The 27,895-nt window shown below is 39.3% G+C and overlaps 1 protein-coding gene across 6 annotated transcripts in view; it reads right to left on the bottom strand.

Moving 5' to 3' along the window:
- CLYBL (citramalyl-CoA lyase) overlaps positions 1–27,895 on the bottom strand; it is a 215,700-nt gene that overhangs the window by 32,754 nt on the left and 155,051 nt on the right. For all 6 annotated transcript variants that reach the window (XM_039849580.1, XM_039849578.1, XM_039849577.1 and 3 more), the window contains 2 exons: positions 4,755–4,943; positions 765–866 (listed from right to left, as the gene is read on the bottom strand). In XM_039849580.1, the coding sequence (XP_039705514.1) occupies positions 765–866; positions 4,755–4,943 (291 nt within the window). The remainder of the gene's footprint in view (positions 1–764; positions 867–4,754; positions 4,944–27,895) is intronic.

Genomic DNA, 27,895 nt, shown 5'->3' with positions numbered 1-27,895 from the left:
ACTATCTTTTTGTTTCGTTTTGCTTTTAGAGATTTCTTCTCTCCTGCCCTCTGAGATGGGGTGCTACATTAATGTTCACAAGTCAGGTGGAATGTGAGGCATATTTTGGAAAACAATTTAAATGACCACTGATAAAGGGATTTTTTACAAGCTAGCTATGAATTTGTTAAGGCAAACAGTTCAATGCAGCCATGCGATGCTGGAAAACACTTAGCTCAGCTATTCTTCCTGAATGTATATTTGGAAATATTTTATCTTCTCATGTGGTCAACTGAAATATACTTCAAATTATTGGTATATACTAACAAACAGTAATCTTATCACCAAGACACTATGGACATTATGTTGCTACAAAGAGGCCAGAAAATTTCCCAATAAAAGGCAATTGTTACAAAAGAATAGTTGAAAGATAATTCATAAGGGTGACAAAATAAATTTTCATGCACATTTAATCTATAAATGTAATAATTAAAAGCATATATTTACATAGTGATTATTTAATTAAAATTATTGCTAGGAATCTATAAATATTTCATTTAAATATTTAGGACTGGGAAGTTTTCCCCTGCTATTTAGCCAATTTCTTTGTTTTCTAAGATGCTCATGACCTGGTTTTGGATAATTACAGATAATAAATTGTGCTCAAGGTTTACTATCCTTATAAATCTCTCTAGAAAAATATTTTAAGTAGATGTTAAAATCGAAGACAAAAGTTCTCTTTAGAAATGAATACTAACTTCTCAGCCATATTATGGTTTTCTTACCTTAAAATTGAGCAAACCCATTGCAGTTTCCACAAAAGGGATTAAATTCATAGGTTGTTCAAGTTTTCGGCCTTTTAAGTAGAACGAAAATTTGTCTGAAAACTAAAATCAAAAGTGTCATAGGTGATTAGTGGAGGAAAAATGTACAATCATTCAAATGCAGACGTAGAAGTCGTATTTAAGTCTTTGACCTGAGGAAGTAATATCACACAGTCTCTTTCGTCCACACAAAAGAATTAAAAAAAAAAAAGACCAAAGAAAAAAGGTAACCAAGTTTCTGCCAAACTAAATAGTAAAACCCCAAGCATTATAAGTTCTCCCCCCCTCCAAACGAGCAATTTGAGGCCTAGGAGTTAGAACTGGAAGGAGAGAGTCTTGAAGATTAAATGCTTTCCTTGAAAACGTATTTACTTAAGACCTCTTGCCCTCACTCTTAAAATGCAAGTGGTAGGCCCCTAAAACAATGCAGCCTTGCCCTACCTGCCATTCTGTTTTTGTTTCATACCCAGCACTGACATCAGTGTATTTTCAGCAGCCTTCTGCATGGAATCCATATTATTCATTATAGCACCATTACCCTTTGTTCAGAAGGGTTTTCTTCATAATTTTTTAGCTTACCTAGGAAGACCTTAAAAAGGAAGTTTAATTCTTTGAAGACCAAAGCTCACCAATTTTTTCCATGAGACCAGTTCACAGCTAGCTCTGGGCTGCCAGTGGGGTAGCCCAAATTCCAAAATCTATCATCTGGAAACATACAAAAGCTCTTGCACAGATCCTTCCCCCCCCTTTTCAAAAGGAAAAAAACCCCACCATACTCTAAATTGTAAATCTATTATGTCTATCTAGATCTAATAAAATGTGGGGAGATTAAAAAAAAAAAACCACACAGGTAAGACAAAGATATTTTTGTAAATAAAGATGAAAACATATATATCCATTTTAAATTTAAGGAATATTCAGCCATTAATGGATATCAAAGGAAAAGGGACTTTTAATCATCTCTCCATTCAGTCTCAGTTGGGTAAATCATATCTAAGAGATTTGCATAAATATAAACCATCAAAGACTTTTCATCTTCAAAGGGGGTTTCAAGACCCTATAAGCTTTGTACTGTAATCATCGCAGGTCACCACCCTGCAGGAATAGGGCTGCTATGGCAACATAAAAAAACTAATGCTTAAGGCTTAGCATAATATTCTGACTAATAGAAAGGAAACTCATTTTAAAAGCTAGCAGCCTATTTACCAGAAGCAGGATTAGAGGTGTTATTTCCCCTTTTAGCTGCCCCCTCCTTGCCTGTGTAGCACCCCCCCTAAAAAATCTAATCACCGGGATCTTTAAAAAGCTTTTGAGCAATTTGCAGTAACTTTACAATTAGGCTAAAATAAATCACAGCTTTCAGTAATGAAGAATTATTCCCAGTTGCTCCCACTGCCCCCTCCCTTCCTCCGACACCATCATCATCACCTCCTTAGTAACTTTGCAAGGGAAGGAATAACTCAACCAAAATAGCAAGAAAGAAGGCTACAATTTAAGGGGACAAAATGTATACTATTCCATGTAAATGAAAATAAAACATAATTTATGTCACATTTAAGCTAGAAAGTAGGCAGCGAAATGTCAGTGGCTTTGGTGTTATATATGCAGCGGAGGAATTCTTTTTCTCGTTAAAAAAAACTTGCAACGTTACTTGCCCCATTCTTTGTGATAATAGTTATAACGACAAAAAAATCATAAAGTTTAAAACCAGGTAAACGCTTTACAATATATTCCTTGTTCTCAGTGAGAAAATTTTCTAACGCCTTTTGTTTTTAAGCCATAGAGGCATTTAAAAATTAAATATTCTAGCCCATCCTCCTTCTCCTCCTCCCCTTCTTTCTTAAAAAATTGCATTAAGCACTAACACAAAAGGTAACTAGTGGAGAAGTTTCAATTAATTTTTTCAAAAGGAGACGATTAAATGTTTCCGGCCTGGTAAAGTGTTCATTTCAGTGAGGTGGAGGGGACTGGGGGGTTAGGGGGAGGAAAAGAAGGGGAAAAAAATCACAAAGAGATTGGGGAGGAGATGAAGTAGCAGGGCTCAGCGATTCTTTCAATTCCAGTGCACACCCAATAGTGTGTTGGAAGAATGCACACTGTTCGGGATTTGTGGGAGAATTGTCCCACGACAAAGGAGGCAGAGTCATGCTTGTTATAGTCCAATAAGCCGTGCCAGTCAAACAAGAACCCACACTAGCGACAAAAGGCCAGCAAGAGATTCTCACACAAAAGAAAACAAGGAAGCCCATCTTTCAGTTGTGCATCAGGCTCTGGGTTTTATGCTTCACATAAATACAAACGGAGAGGAAAAAATAAACAGCCCAAAAGACTTCTGTTAACTAGAAATCCTATTTAGATTTCGGTATGTTACTCACATCCAGGGATTTAAAACAGCTAACAGAAGCCGTAGCTCAAGGCTGGAGTGGGTCCTCCCAAATGAGGGTAATAACGGTGATAAATAGGCATTAACTATGAAACCAAAAGGGAACAGTGACTTCGGATTTCATTTCAATCAACTTAAGACACATTTGAATGGGGTAGGAGCACTCGAAGACATTAACCTAGTAAAACCAGTATCTCCTAGCCTCTGAGGGATGACCTCCAAGGAGAACTCCAGTTTAGAAAGTAAATGTGGAACCTTGAACACGGGCTTCAAGAAGGAGCCAGGAGGGAGCTGTCCAATAGAAAAATGGCAGCTACGTATGTAATTCTGTATTTTCCAGTAGCCACAATAAAAGAATAAAATGAAACAGGTGAATTTAACTTCAGTGTTTACTCAACCCAATATATCCAAAATATTACCATTTCGACATGTAATCAGTATAAAAATTAATGAGATAATTTACATTCTTCTTTTTTTGGTGGTGGTGGTGGGGGGGGTGCTATGAAGTCTTCAAAATCCCACGTGTATTTTACACTTCCGGCACATCTCATTTTTGGACTTGCCACATTTCAAGTGCTCAGTAGCCACATGTGGCAGGCAGCCACGGCACTGGAAAGCACAGGCCCAGTGTCTCTACGTGCATTAGAAAGGTGAGCGGTGCCCTCAGGTGCTATAACTACTCAACATATTGCTACAGCTGCAGCCACAGTCTTAGAGATAATCCTAGATGTGGCATCAAAATCACCACTGTCCACACGCCTTTACCACGCTGCCAGCATCTACGTGTCACAGGCTTTCTGCCTTACAGTGGCACAATGGAATGTTATTTTATTCAGCAGAGCAACCCCTAAATAAAATCTCACCTCCCCCCACTTTAACAATGAAAACAATCATAGTATAATTAGGCCCATTTCAAAGTTTTCGTGAGTAATTTGACATGCCAGGTTTTTACTGGCTGAAAAGTCTGTCGTGAAACACAAACACACCTGTCAGCAATTTAAAAAGGACGAACTAGAGAACTGTTCAGGAAATAATATCTGTGCTAATTAAAACCACTAGTTAAAAGCTTCCTGTTTATTCCTCTGTTTGCCCCAAGGAGTGACCTTTACTTCTCTGTCCTCTAGGTTCATTTTTTCATTTGTGGCTAATGTGCTTTCGTTGTCTATGATGTCCTCCAATGAATCTGGGCAAGAGCTATTTACATCACCGCTCTCCTGGGCGGAGGGTTAGGGCCTGGCAGGCAGGGTGTAAGATATGATCCAACACAAGCTAGTTTCCAAGGACCGCTCTGTAAGTCTTATTGAGGAGGCTGTTCTGTCCAAACCATGAATCTGGTTACAGAGCAGAAGCATCATTTCAAGAGTAGAATTGTTCCATAGAAGACTTAGGGCAAAGCCAGGTTCTCCTTGTATGAAGAATATGGCCTTCTGGACTCAATCCTTTTTCTAAATTCCCTTTCTGCTCTGCGTATGCATTTTCACAACCGGCAGCACCCAAATCCTTCCTCTCTGCTACTCCTTCTTAGCCGGTCCCGAGTCTTTAATTAAAGCAAAGCATTAGCTACTCACCCACTGAATTTCCTCAGGGCCTTCCACCTTCGGGAGCATTAGGCTGGAAGGGAGCACCCGGGACTGCAGGAGGGTTGCCAGGTCTTCTTCAGCCAGACCGCTGGACACCGAGTTGACTCTCACACACTTCTCAGTTGGGCCCAGGTCAAAATCTTCGAGAGTTTTTACTATTCGTAATCGAGCTTCATTCTGCAAGTAGAGGTAAAATGTATCTCCTAAGTTTATTTATCATTGAAAGGAAACACAGTCGAACCATCCTGTGAAACTGTTTTGTGGATTCAGAGTTTGAGCACCATTACTATATCCACAAATTTCCTCTCCACCAAATAAATGATATTTGAAATAAGTCATCCGAGCTGATAGGTAAGCACTGATTTCCAGACTTCACTCAAGATAACAGAGATGATGGCCACTGTAACGCATACTGGCGTACTTCTAAACAGTGGCGTTATCTTGCTCATTAGCATTACTTTCCAAATGCAAAAATAAAATAATTAATAGGCAACATTTATTGACCATTTACGAAGTACTAGGCATGGTTCTAAGTCCTCTGCTCGCTATTTTTCATGTAATAAATATAAGAAGCTAGATAATATATAGATAATTATCTGCCAACACATTAACATTAGGGAAAAAATAAGAATTTATTTTGTTTTTCCACGTGCTTTATGCTTTTTACTTGCTTTTTGAAAATATTTATTGTTTGTAAGTGACATGAATCTTGACATTCAATTAAAAGGTGCTCCGGAAAACGACACTCCGCACTATAAAAAAGCTCCGACTTACTCAGATGGAAAGCAATAATACCACAAGAAACCCCTTCGTAAAGTGGTAGACAAATATAACTTTGTTCTTTGATTAGATAGTCTTTGCTCCAGTTAAAAAAAGCTGAAAGGTTGAATGTCTGCTTTAGTTATTTGAATTGTCTTCAGAAAAATTACATGAAACCAAATACGTTATCTATTGGCTTTGAGTTGGGGGTGATGAAGGTGAGGGATTGGGGAGAGAAAGGAGTAAACTGAGGGGCTGGGAGTCGGAGTTGAGAAAAAAGGCACTTTGGGGTCATTACTTCCTGCCAATTTCAGTTTCAAGAACAAATTCCTCCACTTTTCCCACAGCCCTCAACAAATTCTCATTGTCAGAATGAACACGTATCAAAAGTAGTTTCATTTAGGAAGGGTTTTTATGATACTAATAAAACTTTAAAGCTTCTCACTGCTGATGAATGTGGTTTAAAAAAAAAAAGTCTTAACAATATACAGCCATTTGAACAGCAATACTTATCTAGGAAAATAGCAAAACAAAACAGACACACCAAAAAGAATGATTTGAACCAATATTGAGTCTAAGTCTAATCAACAAGACAAGCCAGGACAGTAGATTTAAACCAGACGGATGTGGGTCTACGACCTGGTGGAAGCAGGGAAGGCTTCCAAATGTGGTCTGAGTTAAACAGTGTGAGGAAACAGTAGCTTAGAGTTGTCAGATCAGATGGAAACAGAGTACATCGGACTAGTTTAAGACAGCTCTGTGGAATCCTGATTTACAGGGCTCTGACTGCCAATAATTAGGCCAAGCTTAGATAAAAGCAAGAGAGCGCTCACACTAGTTAAAGTGAGGGATGGTGCAGCCAACGGTGGCTTGGCACCACAGCATGCCGTGGGCCGTTCCACAGCCGTAAAACTCATCCACTGCTCTACCATCCCCTCTTGTTACATCCACTAAATACAAAAAATCCTGAAGGTGAAAAGCAGACTTTAGCTCCATATCACGGTTCTAAGGTTGTCGAGAGCTGTTGAGAGAAATGCTTCCGGCTTGTTGGCAGTGTGTGTATTTAGATCCATGGCCTCAGAGAACCTAAAATGTGTTATGCTCCATGTAGCCTGCACAGCTACAAATTTAGGATTGCTGCAGCTTGTAACCATTTGAACTTCCAGGATTTCTTTCAGTGTAGGTCGGGCTTGTGAAGGGCCTGTTGGGACAGAGAGTGAATGGAAAATGGAACGGAACTAACTAGATCGTTCGGGCTGACATGCATATTAAAACGAAAGTTATTCGAATCATCTCCCTTCTCTAAACTGCATGTGTGCTCAAAGATGCAAGATCACTGGCAACATCGACTTCCTAAATTGTTAATGTTGGTGTCAGATACAATGTGACCTCTAAGCTGTTTTGTTGTTTCACTTGGATTTGAAGGGGACTGTTTGTTCAAAGCTCATGTTCTAAACCTGCCTGTGATTTTTATCTAAAGTCAGATTGCCATGGTTTCAGCACATTCCGGTTTACTTAGTAAAATTCAGCCCTTGTGAAATTGGCTGCAAATGAAGTACCTAATTCCAACTGTAGGTATAATCTGATTAGTACTTTTCATGTTGTAATAATGAGCAGTGAATACTCAGTATTTTATTAGACTTTTTTTCCTCCTTCTGGCTCACAATTAAAACCAAGCTCTTTCCACTTCATGATTCCGCTTTTACAAAAAAAAAAAAAAAAAAGACGGCTTTGTAGGTATATTGCCACATAACGCCCTTATTAACAGGCTGTTGCTTGTTGCAATTTACATAAACTAAGTGTACATCCCTTTGCTATGTATCCTAAAATATCCAGCAACTTCACTGAATTTACACCAACCAACAAGCACGATTTTTTTTTCTTTTTGGTATTTTAATGGTGAAATATGTTACTATGCTAGCAAACACACCCATGCCATCTGTTGGGTGAGAGCAAGGCAGTTTCTAAGAATAATTAAGTTTAGTTCTGGATGTTCAGCTAGAGAGAGCCACAGTCCACCCAGTTGTGAAAAGAAATTCTGTTCTCTCTTCCTCCCCTCACTCTAACACACACCTTAATTCTTGCTAGCATTTCTCTCATCTCCATCCTTTCATACTTTCATTCCCTTTTTCTCTTTTTCTTTGGCTCTTGTTTGGCCCTGACCATCCTTTAATTTCCATCTTGTTAGAGGGATTCGTAAGACACTGCCTGGCAGACACCATCTTCTCAGAAGGCTATCTGGGTGATCTGCTGAGATTATTGGTAAGTAGGTGCTCCCTGGAAAAGGAGGGAAAATAAAACGAAAGCAACAAGGGGCCATTTAAAACAAGACTTTTGTGTGTGTGTGTGTGAGTATAGGGTGTATCTTACATTCTGGTAGCAAAACAGAGTTTTCAAAACAAGATTTAGAAGGAACCGTATTCTAAATGTGCGAACGCTGCAGAACAGGCTTGGTTAGCGTTCCTCACGGAGAATGAACTGGTCCCCCTAAGATCTGACAACCTAGAAAAGACAGAATAATGGAAGTAAGGCCTTTATCAAGTTACATTAGATCTTTGCAGAGACTCATTACTATAGTGTGTTCTGTAATGGGTTTGATTCCAGAGGTGGGCTCAGCAAAGGTCACGGAGAAAGTTGGCCCAGATCAGAATCTTCACAGACCTGTGTTCTAAGAGGTACCAAAGTTCCCACGTTCGATCAATATTTCGTGCCATGGGCTGCTCAGTGCAGTGGACCGGTGGCTAATAAACTTGTCCTTATACATAAGCCACCGTATTATGTGACTCTGTCTGGGCCAGGAACCAAGGCGTGCTATGATTTCAGAGACTGGATTCTTATCACCTGGGGAAGAGACACGCTCCGGTGACGTAAGAAAGCAGATAAATCAACCATCACCAAGACCTGCAGACTCCGAAATCAAAGGAGAAAATATGCGTGCAGTTGGTTCAACTGGCACCCATTAAAGCTAATAACTAATCATCTTCGCAAGTTTCTAGCTCAGAATGATCAAATCTGCAAAGAAAACAACATCCGTCCACTTTTACACTCCAGTGGAAGAGGTGGTCCCTCGCGGCAGGGCGGCACAGTCTCGCCATCTGGAGAATAAATCGAGTGTGAAGTACAGTATAGTTTGGGACCAAGCTCCGTGGCGGCAGCTCAGCAGTCAGTTCATTAGTTCCAAACTTCCAGGGATTAGAGCGGCATCAATTCTACTGTCGGATAGGAAGAGACAGACAGGATACGAGATTCAAGGAGGATTGTGACAACCAGGAGGAGCCCCTTGGGCTTATTTATAAAACTACAAAGTATAAACAGACCCAAATAAGTGCCTTAAATAATAGCATTATCACAGTTTCATAACATCTGAATTAACACCTTTCTCTTTTTCCCCAACCCCCCGAACCTTGTATGTTAATGTATAGTCTTCTTCAGAGGAAATCGCAAAGATGACCCTGGATGAAACAGAAGCAATGAGAAAGAAAGCTGTGCGGCTGAACAGATATTTAGTAATTAAGAAATATGAAAGACTTTCTGGACTCTTGGGAGATGCAAAACACTCGCGATTTTTAAAAATGTGTAATTAATATTTTCATCCCGCAAAAGGCAAATTGCCTTGCCACATATTCAAAAACACTAGTGAATTCTATCTTTTCTGAATTTGTCTATTTCATCTCATTTCCATTTTATCTAATTTGTAAAATGATGTCACAGGCATGGAGTGGAACAAATTTTGGGCAGAAGTCCTTGACCTCAGCATTTATATGATTTTTGTTTTTGAAAAATTTGACAATATTTGGTTTAAAATCAACTCTGAGTGAATTGTTCTATTTAAGGTCTCCTTTTACATATAACTCCTTTTTATATTAAAAATCAGAAGTGCTTGTGACATAAAATAGGCCATCACTAGTAAATTACATTTTTGTATTTTTCTTATAAATGTATAAAATTTATTATAACCACAGAGACTGTTGTAGTGACTGCATTGGAAAAGAAGGCAAATAAATTCTCATCGATTAATACAGCCTGGTAGTGTTTCTTCAGGCAGGGTGATAGCGTTGTTTTTTTTTATCCCATCGTGTTTTCCACGTGAAAAAGAAATCTTGGTTTGCCTGTTTTTGAAAACAGAAAATCTACAACAATATTGAATGTACCATGAGTTAACTGGTTTAAAATTTCCTTCACTGGTAACTTTAAAGGCACAGGTAACAAAAGAAAAATATAGGCAAATTGGACTTCATGAAAATTTTAAAACTAAAAAAATTTTAAAAGGCAACCCACGGAATGGGAGAAAATATTTGCAAATCATATATCTGATAAAGGAGTAATATCTAGTATATACACTCCTAAACCTCTACAGCAAAAACAAAATAAAACAAAACAAAAACCCAAACATAATTCAAAAAAGGGGGAAGGACTTGAATAGGTATTTCTCCAAAGAAGATATACAAATGGCCAGTAAGCACATGAAAAGATGCTTTATACCACTGATCACTAGGTAACCACAATGAGATACCACTTCACACCTATTAAGATGGTTACTATCAGAAAAAAAAAAAAAAAAAAAAACCAGAAAATGACTAAGTGTTGGTGAGGATGTGGAGAAATTGGAACTCTTGTGCACTGTTGGTAGGAAGGTAAAATGGTAAGATGCAACAGAAAATAGTATGGCGGTGCCTCAAAAAATTAAAAATAGAGTTACCATATGACCCAGGAATTTCACTTCTGGGTACATACCCAAAGGAATCAAAAGCAATGTCTCAAAGAGATTATTTGTACACCCATGTTCACAGCAGCATTATTCACAATAGCTAAAACGTGGAAGCAATCCAAGTGTCCATTGATAGAAGAATGGATAAGCAGAATGTGTTACATACATACAATGGAATATTATCCAACTTTAAAAAGGAAAGAAATTCTGACACCTGTTACAACATGGATGAACCCTGAGGACATTATGCTAAGTGAAATAAGCCAGTCACAAAAAGGCAAATATTGTACAATTCCACTTATGTGAGGTCAAGACAGAATAGCATGGTGGTTGCCAGGGGCTGAGGGGAGAGGAGAATGGGGAGCTATTGTTTAATGGGTATAGAGTTTCAGTTTCAGTTTTACAAGATGAAAAGTGTTATGGGGATGGATGCTGGTGATGGCTACACAACGTCAATGTACACTTAATAACCGCTGAATGGTACACTTAAAAATGGTCAAGATGGTAAATTTTATGTTATATGTATTTTACCACAATAAAAAAAGTAAAAAATTTCATTTATTGACTCATCCCACAAATTATTACATTCCATGTAATATTACATGTTTACTATGAAAAATGTAGATTTTGCTAGGGCAAAGTTTCTGGTGTGTTAATTATAAAAGATACATTACTACACAGGTTTATAGTAAAATGTCAAATCAGCTTTCATTAAAAAAACTAAGAAGGCTTAGGATGTGTATGGATGGGTAGCTCATGATATGTAACTGGCATTTCTGCCCACCTCAGAGATTTAATGGAAAGAGAAAAGCCTAAAAAAACACAAAAGTAAAATATAGTTAATTTATGAAAATAATTTATTTTGAAGGTCTCTGAGCTTCAAAAAATTTTAAAATATTTTTAAAAAATATTAAAGCAATGGCTTTAACTTGAATCAGACAGGCTTAAATTTTGTCAAAATTCACGGAATGTACATTAAAAAATAGTGCATTCTATTGTATATAAATTTTACCTCAAAGAGAATGGTAAACAAATACTGAACTCTAATCAATGTTATGCATGCAGGGGAAGTATACTGCAACTCTCTGCAATTTACTTGGACATGAATTTAAAAAGTAAATCAATTGATGGATGGATAGAGGGACAAATAGTGGATAGATATAGATTGAAGCAGGCAGAGTAAAATACTAATGGGAGAATATAGGAGGTGGGTATATATATGGGTATTAACTGTACATTCTTTCAACTTTTCTAATGTTTGAAATTTTTGTGACAGAGTTTAGGAAAAAAAACTTTTAAATATCTCTAAAATGTTGACAATTTTTAGAGCTGATTGATGAGTACATGAGAGTTCTTTATATTATTCTCTTTACATTTGCATATATATGAATATTTCCACAATAAAATGTCAAAAACTAGTTAATGATTTAAACTTCATTTTACTTGCTATTTGTGGAAAATAATTTTTAAGATTATTTTTAGTCTTGTGATTTTTTGCTAACAGCTTTATTGAGATAAAATTCAAATAAGATATAACGCATGCATTTAAAGTGTACAATTCAATGGTTGTTAGTGCATTCACAGAGGTGCAACCATTGCTATAATTAATATTTAGAATATTTTTACCACCCCAAAAGGAAACCCTATGCTATTTAGCAGTCATTCCCATTTACCCCCAACTCTAGACAACTACTAATCCATCTTGTGTCTCTATAGATTTGCTTATTTTGGACATTTCATAGAAACGGAATTATGCAATATGCGGTCTTTTGTGACTGGTTTCTTTCACCTAGTATAATGTTTCAAAGTTCATCATGTTATAGCATGTATCAGTACTTCCTTTTCCATTGCCAAATAATATTCCATTGTATGGATATACCACTTTTTTCCTTATTTATTATCAGTTAATGAACATTTGACTTGTTTCCATTTTTTGCTATCAGGAAAAATGCTGCTGTGAATATTTATGTACAAGTTTTTGTGTGGACATCTGTTTTCATTTCTCTTGAGTATATACTACTCGACCTAGGTCATATGGTAGGTGATTCTATCTTTAATCTTTTGAGGAACTGTTAACTGTTTCCAAAGCAGCTGTGTCAATTTACAATCCCATGAGCAGCATTGCGTATGGGGGTTTCGATTGCTCTGCATCCTCACCTTCACTTGTTATGATCTGTCTTTTTGAGTATAGCCATCCTCGGTTGAGTGTCTCTTACTGTGCTCACTGTAGTTTTTTTTTTTATTACTATTAAATTTATTGGGCGCTCACTGTAGTTTTGATTTGAATTTCCCTGATGACTAATGATTATCTTTTCCTGTGCTTATTGGCCATTTTTATATCTTCTTTGGAGAAATCTATGCAAATCCTTTGGCCATTTAAAAAAGTTGTGGTAAAATACATTTAAATTTTCCACTGTATCATTTTTAAGTGTACCTTTCTGTGGTCTTAATTGCATTCACACTGTCGAGCAACTATCACCACTATTTTTTTTTTTTAATCCATTCATCTGTTGATGGACATTTGGGTTGTTTCTATCTTTTCATTAGTGTGAATAATGCTACTATGAACACTGGTGTAACTCTTGGAATCTTTGTTGTCTTTTGTGCATATACCTAGGAGCAGAATTGCTGGGCCATATAGTAATTCTATAGTTAACTTTTTGAGGAATTGACAAATTGTTTTCCACAACGGTTGTGTCATTTTTCCTTCCATCATCAATGTACCAGAACTCCAATTTATCTAAATCCTTATTTTTCATTTTATTTGTTTTTGATACTAGCCATCGGAGTAGGTGTGACATGATGTCTCATTGTGTATTTGATTTGTACTTCTTTAATGACTAATGATGTTGAGCATCTTTTCGTGTGCATATTGGTCATCAGTATACCTTCTTCGGAAAAAGATCTATTATAGTTCTTTCTCCATTTAAAAAAATTGGGTTGTTTGTCTTTTTGTTGAGTTATGTGTCCTTTATATATTTTAAGTATCAGATATATGATTTGCAAATATTTTCTCCCATTCTGTAGGTTGTCATTTCATTTTCTTGATGGTGTACTATGAAGCGCAAAAGTTATAATTTTGTGAAGCCCAATATATTTTTTCTTTTGTTGCTTGAGTTGCTGTTGTTACCATTTTGAGACCATTGACTAATCCAAGGTCACAAAGATTTACACCTATGTTTTCTTCTAAGAGTTTTATGGTTCTAGCTCTAACATTTAGGCCCTTGATATAGTCTAAGGATATATATTTGAATATGGTGTGAGTTTGGGAGGCTTATGATATTTTTATTTTCTGTTTTCTGTCTTTATCTTTCAACAAAATACAATGAAAATTCCCTGGGAAGAGAAAAAGTTAGTAGAAAAAAGGGGCTGACTTCCATCAGCCTCTTCACTTGGCTTTGCCCCAGCCCCTGCCTGGTAAGTGGCTGGTGTTTGGCTTTCTTGCTGTCACAGCCCGATGCATCATCTTCCCCACTCTCCTCCTCTTTTACTTTGCCTTTTCCCACCTACTCCTGATGGATTTTCCTCAGTTGCATGTGACAGCCCTCGCATTCTTTTGAGGACCTTGCTAGACATCCCCATGGGCCTCTGAGGGGCCTCAAACTCAAATTCATAAAGGAAGGTGGAGCTGGGGCTGAGAAAAGCTCTCTCATGGGCACGCTGCCTGTGTTTTTACATTTCTTGTTAATTTTATGATTTAATAGTGTGGTTCTGAGGTACGCTTTGCATACAACTTTTTAAAAGGACAAAGTTTTACTTACTAAAGGCTTGTGTTACCTTTCTCAATGCCAATAACAACCGCCAGGCTCAGATTTGTCTGCAAGTTCAGGGATTTTCCCACTCTTACTATTTTCTTTGTTCTCGGTCATTGCTTGTTTCCACAGCTTCAGAAGGGCGATGTTACAACTTCTGTTTTCTAGCAGGGTGGCAGAGGTACAAGGAACCATGAGACTTGCTCCAGGTAGGACAATCTGTGACTGAAGGAACAGGGCGCTTTGGCAGGCTCTCTCGTGAGGGGGCCACTAGCCACGTGCACATGATGGGAAGGGTTCAGAAGAACACTGAACAATGCCATCCCTCAGAGGTGTTCTATGTACTTATGGCCAAACATCCAGATACTTAAAGACATTTAGATAACTGATAGAATGTTTCCCTTTCTTTATGAATATCTGTGATCCTGAAAATAAAATTTCCCGAACACCATCCCCAGATTCTGCCAGAAGCCCTGGTCTGGTGCATTTAAAATTTGTAACTAGTAGGAGAGGAATCAGTCAAATGGTATCCACTATGCCGGGTGCTGGGGATGAGTGCGTGCGTGCGTGTGTGTGTTTGAGGGGATTAGAGAAAGATATCGAGGTCACTTTATATTGACATATAAATCAGCAGAGGAATGCATCATCTAGTTGTGGTGATGAAGGGGCCATAGAATAGGAAGTGAAATAACAGTTGAGTCAGTGGGACAGACAATAGGACCACAGGACTTAGAGGCAGGAGGGAGCATTTCGGGCTGAGAAGGCGGGTAGCAGCTTAGGATTTCAATAGGTGCAGAGGAGAGGGTGGCACCCAGCAGAGAGCCAGAAATGGGTAAAGATTAGAAGAAGGAAGAGTGAGTGAATGAAAAGGCAGATGGTCAGGACATATGACGTTAGGTAGGGAAGATGCTGGTGCAAGGAGATGGACAGAAAGACGGGATTCCAAAGCAGGGAAAGGTGAGCCTCTGTTTTAGAAACAAAGGGCTGAGGTCCTGTTACACTAGGGGAGGGAAGGGTGGCGGGGATGGCAGGACAAGAATCGCAGTTCAGTTGAGGAAGTTCCTTCGTTATTGGAAGCTGCTGGCGGCCCCGCCTGGACTGGGGGACATCCCGGCAGCCCCTTGGGCACTAAGTGGAGAAGGTCTCTGCTTGAGCTTGCCCCGCCTACGGGCAACTTCTCCATCCCCGGAGCGGGAAGCATGCGCTTGTACCGCGAGAGGGCCTGTAGTCCCAAAGCTACTTAACTTTGGAATGGGTGTTTGTAAATGCGTCTCTGATCAGGAGGATTCACAATACAGTACATTGAAAAGGGAATGTAAAGTACACATGAAGTGGGGACACCAGCCCACTTCCCTCCCGGGAGCCTTCTAATTGGTCTCCCTCCGCCCTGTCTCCTCACCTGGTGCAAAGCACAGCCCCAAGCAAAGCTGCCCTCTTTCTCTCTACTCGCTATATTTGTGTTTTGCAACTTCTCTGGGTTAGAAGAGGTAATTAACTGTTTTGGTTTAAAAGCCCCCTGCTGGGTTGCAGTCTGCGTGGAATAAAAATAAACAAGGGAAAGGGAACAGTGTCATCAAAGGACTCTGCACCTATCTGCCTTCATTTATAAGGATGAAAACACTGCCGTTCGCCACAGGTGTCATGGCTTACCCACGCAGGGCAGGGTCCGCGGGCCTTTCATTCTTTTTTTAACGGAAAAACAAGAGTGATAGGTTCATAACTTAATGAGGCAGCCTTGCCATGGTTCCAGATACGCATCAGATAACACACGTGTCACCTGTCCTGGCCTGAGCAGTTTTACTGTGATGCTCACAACGTATTCTGGCTGGTGACTTCCTGTAGTTCTCAAGTCAGCTTGAGCTACGTTGCTAGAACTGATCCAAATTGTCCCCTTAAATGTCAAGAACCATTTTTCTAAAAAGCCAAGGCTCCTTCACGTCTAGGGAGGAAAACATTTGCTTCCCTTCCCAACATCAAATTTTGGAGGCAAGTGGACCGCTTCTCTGTGAGGCTAAGGTAGGTTCCGTCGGCGCTGTGCCCACGGTGCTGCCTGGGATTCCTGTCTGCGTGCCAGTTGCTTCGACAACACTTCTCTCAGGTGCTGACACAAAGAATCTTGTCTCCATAAGTCGAGAGTTATAAAAGCTTACAGATAGAAGTATAAATGTCTAATGATAAGGCACAAACAGCCTTGCAATTAAACAAACCGAGCTAATGGAGAATTTCGGCCAGCTGCAGGCTGCAGGGCTGACTTCTCATTCTGGGGAGGAAGCTTTACCCGGTGGCTGGTGGCCGGTGGCCCGTGGCCCAGCAGCGTCCCACACGGGATTCTTTAGATTCCCTAGTGTTAATTAGTCTCCCTGGCAGCCTTGAATAAAGAAATCAGGTAACTGAATAAGCTCCGTGACGGCAGAAATAGAAGGTAAAGAAAGATTTCTTGCAGTGCACTAAACTGGATCATTATCATGGCAAGTTTCATTGAAGGTAGGTGAGGCTTTAAAAAAGGAATTTTTAAACTCCCTGCACGATATTACCAGTTGGTTCTTACCTTTGCGTATTTTCATTTCTGTTGCTCAAATATACATTCACACACTCATCTTATAGAAGCTAGTCATTTGTTTCTCATGGTTTGTTGTTATCTTGCTTCCGAATTATTTCCCAAAGAAAGTGGTAATTAAAACAGTTTTGTTTCTTTTAGGTGAAAATTTATAGGTACTTTAAAAAGTAGAACTTTCCCCCCTGTTCTTTATTTTATTCTGAAATCAACAAGGAAAAGAAAAATTATTATGGAAAACTGAAGAATGGAGGATGATGGCGGCCACCAGAGCATTTTATTTCTTTAAAAAAAGGCAGATTTTGCCCTATGAGAACTATGGTTACAGGAAAGGGCCTTTCTCAAGAACCACGCCACGTGGGAGGACATCTCTCTTTGCAGTACATTGGAGCATCCCACAATTCCTCTGACAATGGGAGCCATGGAGAAAGTGGCAGAGCCCGGAATCATCCTCCTTAGCTCACGAATCCCAGATCTATAATTAAATATCTTCCTCGAGAAAATGCTAATAAAACAATGCAAAGGCTGGGACCACACTTGATTTTCATTGCATTTTACACCTTTTTCTCTTGCCAGCTTTTCACATCCACTTTCTCAGCGGTCTCATTCCTTTACTGATGCCAGGCAGGCTCACTGTGGAATCACTTGGGTTTTCTTCCCTCTTTTTGCACCCAGTAAATTTTCATAAAGCATTTAACGTGAGAACAAGCAGGTCAATTTACCATGCCGGTGAGCCAGGCTCTCGGAATGCTCTCTACAACACTGCCATGTTTTGGCGTCAGAGTCAGAGGCCTCGGTCCCAGTGGCAAGGATGCTTGCCAGAGCCTTCTCTGTTCAGACACCAGGTGTGATTTAGCATAACAGATTGTGTGGATGCTCAGCGGCTTCAATAATCCATGCATCAGAACCAAATTGTATCCTTCGTGCAAGATGAAGATGAAAGTCCCATGGGCTAGAAGTTCTGCCAGGAAAGGCCTCTGGACATATAGAAAATGGGAAAATCACCCCACCTGGCAACACATGCCTGGTTCCAGGAACATTAAAGTTCTTCTTAACGATATCAGTACTACATTAAAATCCCCCGTCGTATCACAATGCTCTTTTCCTCTAATGAGAAGTAGGCATTGAGAACCAAAGATTAAAAAACATATACAAAGATATGCAAAAAATGGAATTACAGTTGACCCTTGAAATGCAGGGATTAGGGGTGCCAACCCCCAGTGCAATTGAAAATCCAAGAATAACTTTTGACTCCTCAAAAACTTAACTATTACTAGCCTACTATTGACTGGAAACCTTATCAATAACAAAGAATCGATGAACACATATTTTGTAATATGTGTTATATTCTAAAGTAAGTTATAGAAAACAAAATATTAAGAATATCATAAGAGAAAATACATTTACAGTATTTATTGGAAAAAAATCCATATATAAGTGGACCTGCACAGTTCAAACCTGTGTTGTTCTGTATAAGGACATCTTAAAACTCACTGAATCCAGCCTTTGATATATACCTAGTCAATTGCCTAAACCATACATGAAGCTTTGGTTAACAGCCTTTGGATGCTGCTTAGGGAAGCCTTTCAGAGAAAAAGCATAGCTTTGAGGCTAGCACAGTGTAGGACCCAGAGATGAGAACAGCATCCTCCAATGGCAAGCTCAGTGAGCCTGGAGAAAAGGACAGGTCACCCCACAGGAAGAGTGACTAAATTCACATGGAAGATGATTTTAGGAAAAGCTTGACAAACTGCCAGAATTAGTAGCCTTTTTGTCCAGACCTAGCATGGGCAATTTAATGTACGGTTAGTTAATGGAGTGGACCAATGGCATCCCAGTGGCATCCCAATGCCGAGTAATACGGCTTCGGAATGAAGTATATGTGCTCACACATTCAAGATAACAGATGACAATGATGTAAATGTATACATCTTTTTTGTTCTTTCTTTTTCACTTGTCAAATGTCTGGCATCTCATATGCCCTCACAGCAGTTCCGAGGTGTAGATAAGGCGAGTATTATCATCCATGTTTGCCTGAAGAACATGGAGGTTACAAGATAACTTATCCGGAGATCGAATTGCTAGTCAGCAGTCAAGGTGAGGCAGAACTCATGTGTGAGGTTCCCAATGTTGTGTTCTGGCTGCGGAAGCGCTCCTTGCGTCTTAGTGGGTCTGTGAGTTACCCAGTAGCCTATAATAAACTATTTTGTTTTCTGTTTAAACTTGGTAGATTCTATGGTTGGCTACCAGGAGACCTAACCAATACAGGGGTCATGTACTCATGTATTATGTCACCTCTTTTTTAACCAACAGGTAGGACATACCTTTATGTAGGGGATAATCTACATAGCCATTTATAAAGACTACAGAGTATTCTACTTTTTGGATATGCCATAATTTATCTAATCAATCCCCTAATGATTAAGATTTTAATTTTCCCCAACTTTTTGTTCTTAATTTATTCATTTTACTCAACAGATATTCACTGAGTACTCTTTATGTGCCAGGTACTATTGTAAGTGATGGAGATAACAGCTCCCTGACTACATGGAACTTATGTTCCAGTCAGCAAAACAACTAATAAATAAGTAAACCAATAAACAATTGCAGGCCGTGAAAAGATTGGTAAGAGAACAGAATTTAGTAATGGAATAGGGTGAAATAAAGGGACAGAGTGAGTGGGAGGGATAGGGAAGCAAAACAGCTTGAGGATGTGACATTTGCCCTGATACCTAAAATATTATATACAAAGCTGTAACAAATATCCCAGAACATTCATCTTAGAGCACTTGTCTGAATATGTCCTTAGGGTAAACCCTAGAATTGCAAATGCTAGGTCAAATTACATGCTCATTTAGGCTCCAAAGGATTGGCTACGAAATTCCAACTCTCACAGCCTCCCTCTAAACCAGTTCCAGACTGTGTCCACTGACCAGCTCTGTAAGAGACTAAATAGTCTCTTAACCTCAGTATGCCTCAGTTTCCTCATGTGAAAAATGGGGACAATAAAAGTGCCTGACTCAGGGATTGGTGAGGATTGACAACAGTGTGACGGAATTGGTTAATAAATGTTAGATTAAAAAGAAATGCATGCTTGTTTTAACAAGTATACTGAAAGTGCTTTTTTAAAAAGGGCCATACAAATTTAAACTCCCATTTCCTGGTGCCTAATCACTTGGGCTTGGGGTTGGTTCTGAGCTCATAGTGGCTTCATCTGTCTTCAGTAACTCAGTATCCTCACACTAGGACTGTAACCACATGAGGACAGGAAGTGTATTTTGTAGCTCATATCCCCAGTGCCTGATTGAAAGGAACACACACACACACACACACACACACACACACACACACACACACACGCACAGTTTTCTCCAAATCCGTCAGGTTCTTACAGCAAGAAGCAGGTTCCCCATCCTTAGGTATGGTGCATTCTTTCTTGTATGTGATCAGCAACTTAGGTGCTGGAGTAAGAATCCCAGAGAATCAGAGTCTTAGAGTTGGGAGGGGTTTTCGAAGTTACCTCCAAGAAGCTCTATTCAGGGCAAGGCCCCCTTCTACTCTCTTGGCAAGTGATCATCCTGCTCCTGTGTAAGTAGACCAGTGAACAGCCCTTCAAGTATCTGAAGATGGTTATTATGTTTCCTAAGTCTTGTCTTCCAATGTTCCTAGTTCTAATAATTGTTTTTCTGAAAGCCTAAGATACAGATTCACCATCCTCTCGCTTCTGAGTTGCCCTCCTCTGGACAGATCCAAATTTGGTGTTGCTCTTTCTAAACTTGAAACAGGGGCTCCCACTGTCCTGTATCCGGATGTGATGCCCAGGCTGTGAAGGCATTATGTCTTCGCTGGCCAGCCACACAGCTGATTCCTAAGAACATTGGTAAAATGTTTTAGTTGATTATGATTGTTAGACTAATTTCATCCATTCAATGTGCTTAGCAATATGGCCTTTATGGCAGTCTTCTTAAATCCAGCCATTCTTAATACCAACTTTTCAGTTTTTCAAAAGGGTTATATGTTTAGTAACTTACAGTAATATGACAAGATCACCATATTCCATAACAGTCGGTCTTGGCCTTTTTCCAAAGCTAAATAACAGTAAGTATATTCAGAATTATATTTGGCAACTCATTTTTATCTGCCATGGAAAATATGCCATAAACAGTGGCATTCTTGAGATAAAAAAAATTGAGGTTATTGGGACCTCAGTTTCTAAACCGGAAAGATGAGCTCTAAGTTTCTTTCTGGCTTTAACACTCAACACTCTCTGTATGACCCTACTCCGGTCAACTGTCTTCCCCTCTTTCAAATTATAGAAATATGCATCTTTATTATTTCCTTTTGGGTAGAAATAATCATACACTGCTGGCCTAATATTTCAACATAGTATGTATTTTATGGTAGAAAATGCAAAATATCTAATGTTTTGAGTAATTTTAGTTTTAAATATAAAAGCTTTTAATCTTTGTCATTTTAGATGGAATAAGTTTTTTAAAAGTTAGCTGAAATTTGTTATTAATCTTTATATACATATCTAATAATTATACATAATTCAAGAACAGATAATGCCTACCATCTTTAAACTGTATTAAAGAAGCATTAATAGACACAAAAGTACTGGGAGTTTGAGAACTTAAAACCACAAAAGAAAAGGGCGAATAAGAAATATCAAGTAAAAATTAGTCGTAATTTGCGAGATCTATTTCTCATTTATAGTTAAGAAGCTATATGATGAAACTTTTTTAGTATTTAGCAATTTATTTCTTTGCTCTTCTTGATATTTGGCTTCCTTGAGTTGATTGGTTTGGGTGGGTCTTACCCTTCTTGGAATAAACAGAAATAAAAAATTGCAATGCAGGGTGATGCATGTAAAACAGGGAAGACATCACGTGGTGGTTGCACAGGGGCGTGGCAGAGACCACTAATGGCCCCGGCATGTATTCTCACCTCTTCCTTCAAGTTTTAGCAGGGCACATGGTCTACTCTTAAAGCCTGCATATCCCAGCCCCACTCGCAGCTGTGAATGAAACAAATGGTGTGTGCAACACTTAATCCCTTAAGGAAGCCACTGTCCTCTACTCTCTTGTCCCATATCCCACAGGCTGGAACTCAAACAAGGTATGGGGCCAGTTTCAGCCATGCAGATTAGGCTGTCATTGCTACAAAGTAGAAACAACTTGGGTCCCTGGATGACCTTGAGGAGGAGCGTTGCCTACCCACCTGGACCACCCATCTGCCTCTGGTGAGAGAAAAATAAACTTCATTTGTTCGAGCTATTATAGCTTTGGGTCTTATTATAGCAGCTGAGCCTGTACACTAACAAAAAAGAAGAGAATAATCATCTGCACATGGAAGGTGGAGAGCAGGGTGATGGTGAGAACAGAGCATGCAGCTGGGGCAAGAAGACTGTCTGGGGCAACGTGACAGTATAATGACAGGTTCTGCTACCAAGTCCTGCTTCCCAGCCTTTGAGCCCTGGACATTGACCGGAGATGCTATTACTGGTCCTGAATAATTCCCTTTCACATTCCTCTGTGTGTGTTGGGAGTTGGGAAGTGTTCCAACGATAGAGGGAGGAGACCCAGGAGGAACAACAGGTGGCATTTTGGAGCGTATGTATGTAGATGATTAGTTTGGTTTTAGATATGTTTGTTTGGGGCCTTAATAAATAATACCCCTTGACTGTCGAAATTCTCAAACAGTTGAACAATAAGATAAGAATCAGGAGGGGGAAGATTAAAATATCTTCATTTTTGTTAAAAGTTGAGTTGAGAACAATTTAGTGAAAGAGCAATACTAGCTTTCGAATACTGAACTCTGGAGTTGGACTGACTATCATGTAGCTATGGGAGCAGCTCAAAGATTCTAACATAATGTAACACTTAGGGCTTATTTAATCCTTCTTTCCCTTTAAACAAAAAGAACCGGTGGAGTAAAGAAATATAAACTATTTAATGAAATAATATATGACAATATTTCAAGATCTGTTAAATTTTTTCATTAACATTTAATGGTTATATAATGCAATCTTTCCTTTTTTTATTTCCCTCTCTCCTTTCCTTTCTGTCCTTTTTTTTTTTTTTTTTTTGCTTTAACAGATTTGATTTGACATTTCCCACATTTAGCTGGCCTCCACTGGTATTGAGACAGAGCCATTATTGATGTTTTGCTCCCTTTCTATAACTACCAGAAACCAAAAGTTATTATAAAACCCTCATTCCTAATCCTGATTGTGACTAGTAAATAGCCAACTTGCCCTGTCCATTTAAGAGATGAATTCTTGAGATCCCTAGTCCATTGAAGGACTAGAGAAGTCTGTCTGACAACAAATTTCCCTTCTAGGGTATTTCTCAATTTTTATATAAATCCGAACACACTGGCTCACACCTAATCTAAGTCGCTCCTTACCACCATCTACTGAAAGGAACCGTCTGTATGCTGGTTTCTTCTACCTGGCTAGTATGTTTTAGGTATTTAATAAATGTTTTTTGAATTGAATTGAATAATAAGAAAAAGCAGTAGAAGTAAGGTAACAGTGGAGTATAAAGTGGGTTCTTTCCAGTGGTAATATTTAGATGTGAAAGGAGAAATAAGTGCTACTACGCAGTGGTTGGCACCATGGAAACAGAAATGTCAGGAAGATCCAAGACCAGTACAAAGTCAATGCTTCATAGTTTCCCCAGTAGAAGTCAACCATCAAGGCAAAGTTGCTTAGATACTGAAACTGGATCGTGAAAAACAAGGGAACGCACAATGTGCTGTTATTTAAAAATCACTCACTTGGAAATAAATAAATCCAATATTGTCACAAACATTGTAAGCTGTTCACTCTCAATTGTGAACCAGTAAATTGATTAACATCATATTCTAGATTTGAAATGACGACCATGTTGGAAAATGGTTATTAAAATATGTATCGAGACAGAGCTCTGAGAACAGGCCAACAAATTCTGGCCAAAAGAACTGATAGTCAACTGTTTGGTAAACGTATAATAAAACAGAAGAATATTATTGATACTATTGCTGTAGGAAGCTGAAATACTCTAAAATGAAGAGGTTAATGAAGAGTGTGGATCTGGTACAGAAACGAAGTTACCAAAGCAAAGTCGGGGTAGAGGAATATAAAAATGAGGCCCTTTTCCCTGATAGTGGGGTGTTTCCCTTATACAGAAAGTCCTAAGAAGATAGTGGTTCATTCAGGAGGTGGAATATATAGGCAGCTATTATGTGAGCAAAAAATGTTTATTTCAAAAGAGTTCTAATATTCCTATTTAATAATAATATTATGGTTTAAGTCAGGGTTCTTTGATTTTTATTAGTAGCATGACCAACCATGATGTTAAATAGTAAAAGAGATACTGGAGTTCCCGATGAATGATGTGCATCTTTTAAAATATACTCATCTGAAGTGTGTTAGTTTCCTAAGGCTGCCATGGCCAACGACCATAAACTTGGCTGCTTAAAACAACAGAGGTTTAGTCTCTTGCCACTCTAAAGACCAGAAATTTGAAGTCAAGGTATCTACAGGGCTGTGCTCCCTCCCTAGAGAATCTTTCCTTGCCTCCGCCAACTTCTGCTGGCTGTTGGCAGTCTTTGTGGCTGAATTACTCTAATCTCTGCCTCTGTCTCCATGTGGTCTTCTCCTCTGTGTGTCCTCATGACACTTGTCATTAGACTTAGGGCCCACCTGGATGATCCAGGATGATCTCATCTTAACATAGTATCTACGTCTGTAAAGACCCTTTTCCCAAATAAGGCTGCGTTTATGGGTTCCAGGGATTAGAATGTGCACATATCTTTTGTGAAGCCACCATTCAATCCACTATGGGAAGCATATTCCATGACCAGTGGATTAAATGGTTCCTTAAAAGAACTTAAACTAGTAGGAAGCAGTATGTTATTAGAGGTGAGTTCTCCCTTTTTCATTCTTCCCTCTCTAAATACTATAGACTACAGTGCTGTCTAGAGCCATATTCAGCCTCTGCATTTGTTCTGTGCATAAGTGCCTATTCTTTCCCTTTTGCCTCTCACCTCTACTGAAAAAGCACCTGTTAAGGGGAAGAGGAAGGTGGTACTACTGAATCATTGTGTTTAGGCCATGTGCTTAGAGTAACTCTTTGCACCAGGAAGACTAGCCTTTCTATTTAGGCCTAGTAGATATCTTCCATAATCCAGAGAATGCATTTTTAGATGGTTGGCTAAGATTTGGAATCATAAAGTCATGTAGTTTTAGGACTGAAGGAAGCTCAGCAGTTATCTAGTCATTTTAGAAACAAGGAGATAAAAAAATCCCAGAGATCAATAAATTACTGAAGGTCACTCAACATAATGGGGGCAGAGCCAGGACCAGAAGTTAAATCTCCTGATATGTATTTAAGCACTTTTTCACTCTATCACACATGATACAGTATTGATGCAAAGCTTGTTCCTACATGAATTAATCCTGAGATGTTAGCCTCATTGGTGCCGCCCAATGAGATAATCAACCTTCTACAGACTGAACATTTATGTCTCCCCAAAATTCATATGTTGGAGTCCTAACTCTCAATGTGATGCTACCTAGGGGTGAGGTCTTTGGGAGGTACTTAGGTCATGAAGGGGAGCCCATGAATGGGATAAGTGACCTTGTAAGAATAGATGCAAGAGAGATGATCTTTCTCTCCACCATAGGAGGGTGTGGCAAGAAGGCGTCTATCTATGATCCAAGAAGTGGGCTTTCTCACCAGGAGCCACACCATCTTGCACCTTGATTGTGGACTTCCCACCCTCAAGGATTATGAGAAATAAACGTTTGTTTTTTAAGCCACCCAGTCTATGGTATTTGTTATAGAAGCCATAACAGACTAAGACAAAACCCAGTGGAAGCATTCAGTGATATTTACTGAGGATGTGCTATGGGAAGATAAGGTCTCTGTGCTCACTCAAGTGGGTGAATAATTGATAGTACCTGAAAGACGCAAGACTCTGATCCAGCTTTCATACTGAGGTGTTGATTGGTATTAAGGTCACCTAGTTCAACTCTTGATTCTTCACTATACCCTTTGACAGAAGGTAAAGTAACTGAAGTTACTGTCTCCACTTAGAATTGTTGCTTAACTTTTCAGATGTCATCATTTGAGTCAAAGGTACCTCCTGGCCTAGAAAATAAGTCTCCTCACTTCCTCCCTAGTGCTTAACTAGATTAAGCAGAACCCCAAGGTCAACCACAACAAAAAAACCTGTTTATTATTATTAAAACATCATTGTCCATAGAATAAAATATATCTCTTGGGAATAGTAAAACCACCAACTAGCTAAATGAGAGAGGCATCTCCTAGTTGACACAGTGAGCAAAAAAGACCCAGATGGTGAATCCGTTTGGAATAGACCTATCTGCTCTGGCTGTCTAATATGTTTCTTCATTGCATTAATTCTTCTTGCATCAGAACCATCATGTAGTTTGCCTATTCCCAAGGAAGGGAAAAACAGAAGGGCTTTTGTCTGTAGAATTCTTACTTTCCTCTGTAAACACCAGGGCAGCCTTTTCAATACAGGACGCAAATGAAATAACCTGGGTCCTTTGGTGAAATGACCCGGATCACTGGAGAAAAATCTCAAAGCTCTGGCTCATGCAAGATTCAACACAATCCCTTCCTCATGAAACAGGAAAGGGGACTAGACTTTTGGGGAGTGTTTTACCTGGCCTGGACATGATGCCTGATAAAGATTCAGAATTTATTTTAAAATGGGTTTTGGCTTGTTGGATGGAGCATGTTGCATTGCTGCTGGCTGGAGTGAGCCCCATGGGCTTGGGGCCCTGTCTTTCATGAGAAATCCATGCCAATTGAGGATCTGCGAACTGATTCTGCCAGCCAATCTCTAATTTAGCATATGTACAAAGCCAATTTTTGGACACCATGATGGAGCCTGGCACCTCTGCAGCCCTCCATGTTTGCACTGCTTACAGTGAAATAATAAGTAACTAGCAAGATAGGAAAAAAAAAAAACAAAAAACCAACATGACATGAAAAGGCTTTCTAAATTCACAGAAAAGTCATCTATGTATTATATATGTGTATGTGTCTCCTTCCTGCTTTTCCAACATAAACTTCCCCCATGCCTTTCCTTGTATTTATTTCATTTAGATTTTCAATCTGGGATGCACTTAGCAATAGCCAACACTGACAAAGATAAAACCCTGCTCCCCACTGAGAACATCTGATTTTTAAAACATAGAAATGCTGCTCTTTACAAAATAGGACATTTCCCTTTTAATTAGCTTCAAAATACACCCAAATAATTTGCCACTAGGAAATGATACCATTTTGGACTACTTAAAAATAATTCCCATTTATGCAAAACCAATTTGATGAGAGGCACAAGCTAGTGAAACCTTCAGTTTTGAGATAAATTCAGCTGCTTCTGTGGGGACAGCTGTCACTATTATGGGAAAATTCACCTAATCTTCAGGCTTTTATCATTGTTTTCTTTCAGAAAACCCTTGTCTAAGGTGTGTTTGCTGAAATATTTGGGAACAATTGCCAGTTGAGCCTCGAGTACACCCATCTGCCTTTGCTGAAAATGTAGATCTTCCTGCCTCCTTCCCTTCTATAGATTTTCTCACCAATCATCTAGTTTTCTAACAGTTTAAAACAGAATAGGTAGCCACGAAAGCTCTATGGTGTTACATCATGCTATCTTTGAAAATGAACATACATATTGTGCTCACTCACCCCGCAATGTACTGGCACTGAGTCCTGAGATGGGTGTCCATCAGGAAGGGCATTTTGGCTTTTCCGTGTGCATGAATGAAATGAAATCTCTAAATAAAAGGGAGGGGGAAATTATGTGATTTTTTGACGTGTATTTCTTCCAATGCACAGATTGTGACGATGACCAACTTTCTGGCTCTTTTGGTAAGTGAGATCCCTACCAGGTGAACCACTGCTGATAGCTTTGCTATCATGGGATGAACAAAGCTCCCCAAACCATACCCGGTCCTTACCTGCTGTGGCTTCTGTGGGTAGAAAAAAAAATCTGAGCCCTGCCTGTATAAATATAAATATTTCAGGAGCTTGGCTGATGGCAAGCTTTGCACGACCATGCAGAAGCCAAGCTTGATTGCCCTGGCGTGGTATGGGGCTCCCCAGGTGGCAGAGGCTAAGAGCGGGCAGTATAGTTGGTGGGGGATGGAAGTGAGTGCCTCCAGTCATTCTGAGTAGCCCCTGGGCTTATTACTGACGAGGGCTGACAGGCTCCTAAGGGGAGATCCTGTCCAGTTTTTTTGTTTTTTTTGCAGCAGGGGTAATGGGCCATGCATGGGGTCCTACGGCAGAGACTGGGGACTTTTTTGTGTGACTATGACTACACTCCTCAT

This window comes from Pteropus medius, unplaced genomic scaffold, assembly GCF_902729225.1.
Source record: "Pteropus medius unplaced genomic scaffold, Ma_sr-lr_union100, whole genome shotgun sequence".
NCBI lineage: Eukaryota > Metazoa > Chordata > Mammalia > Chiroptera > Pteropodidae > Pteropus > Pteropus medius.
The sequence above is the reverse complement of the archived record's forward strand: the minus strand, read 5'-3'. Positions and strand labels throughout refer to the sequence as shown.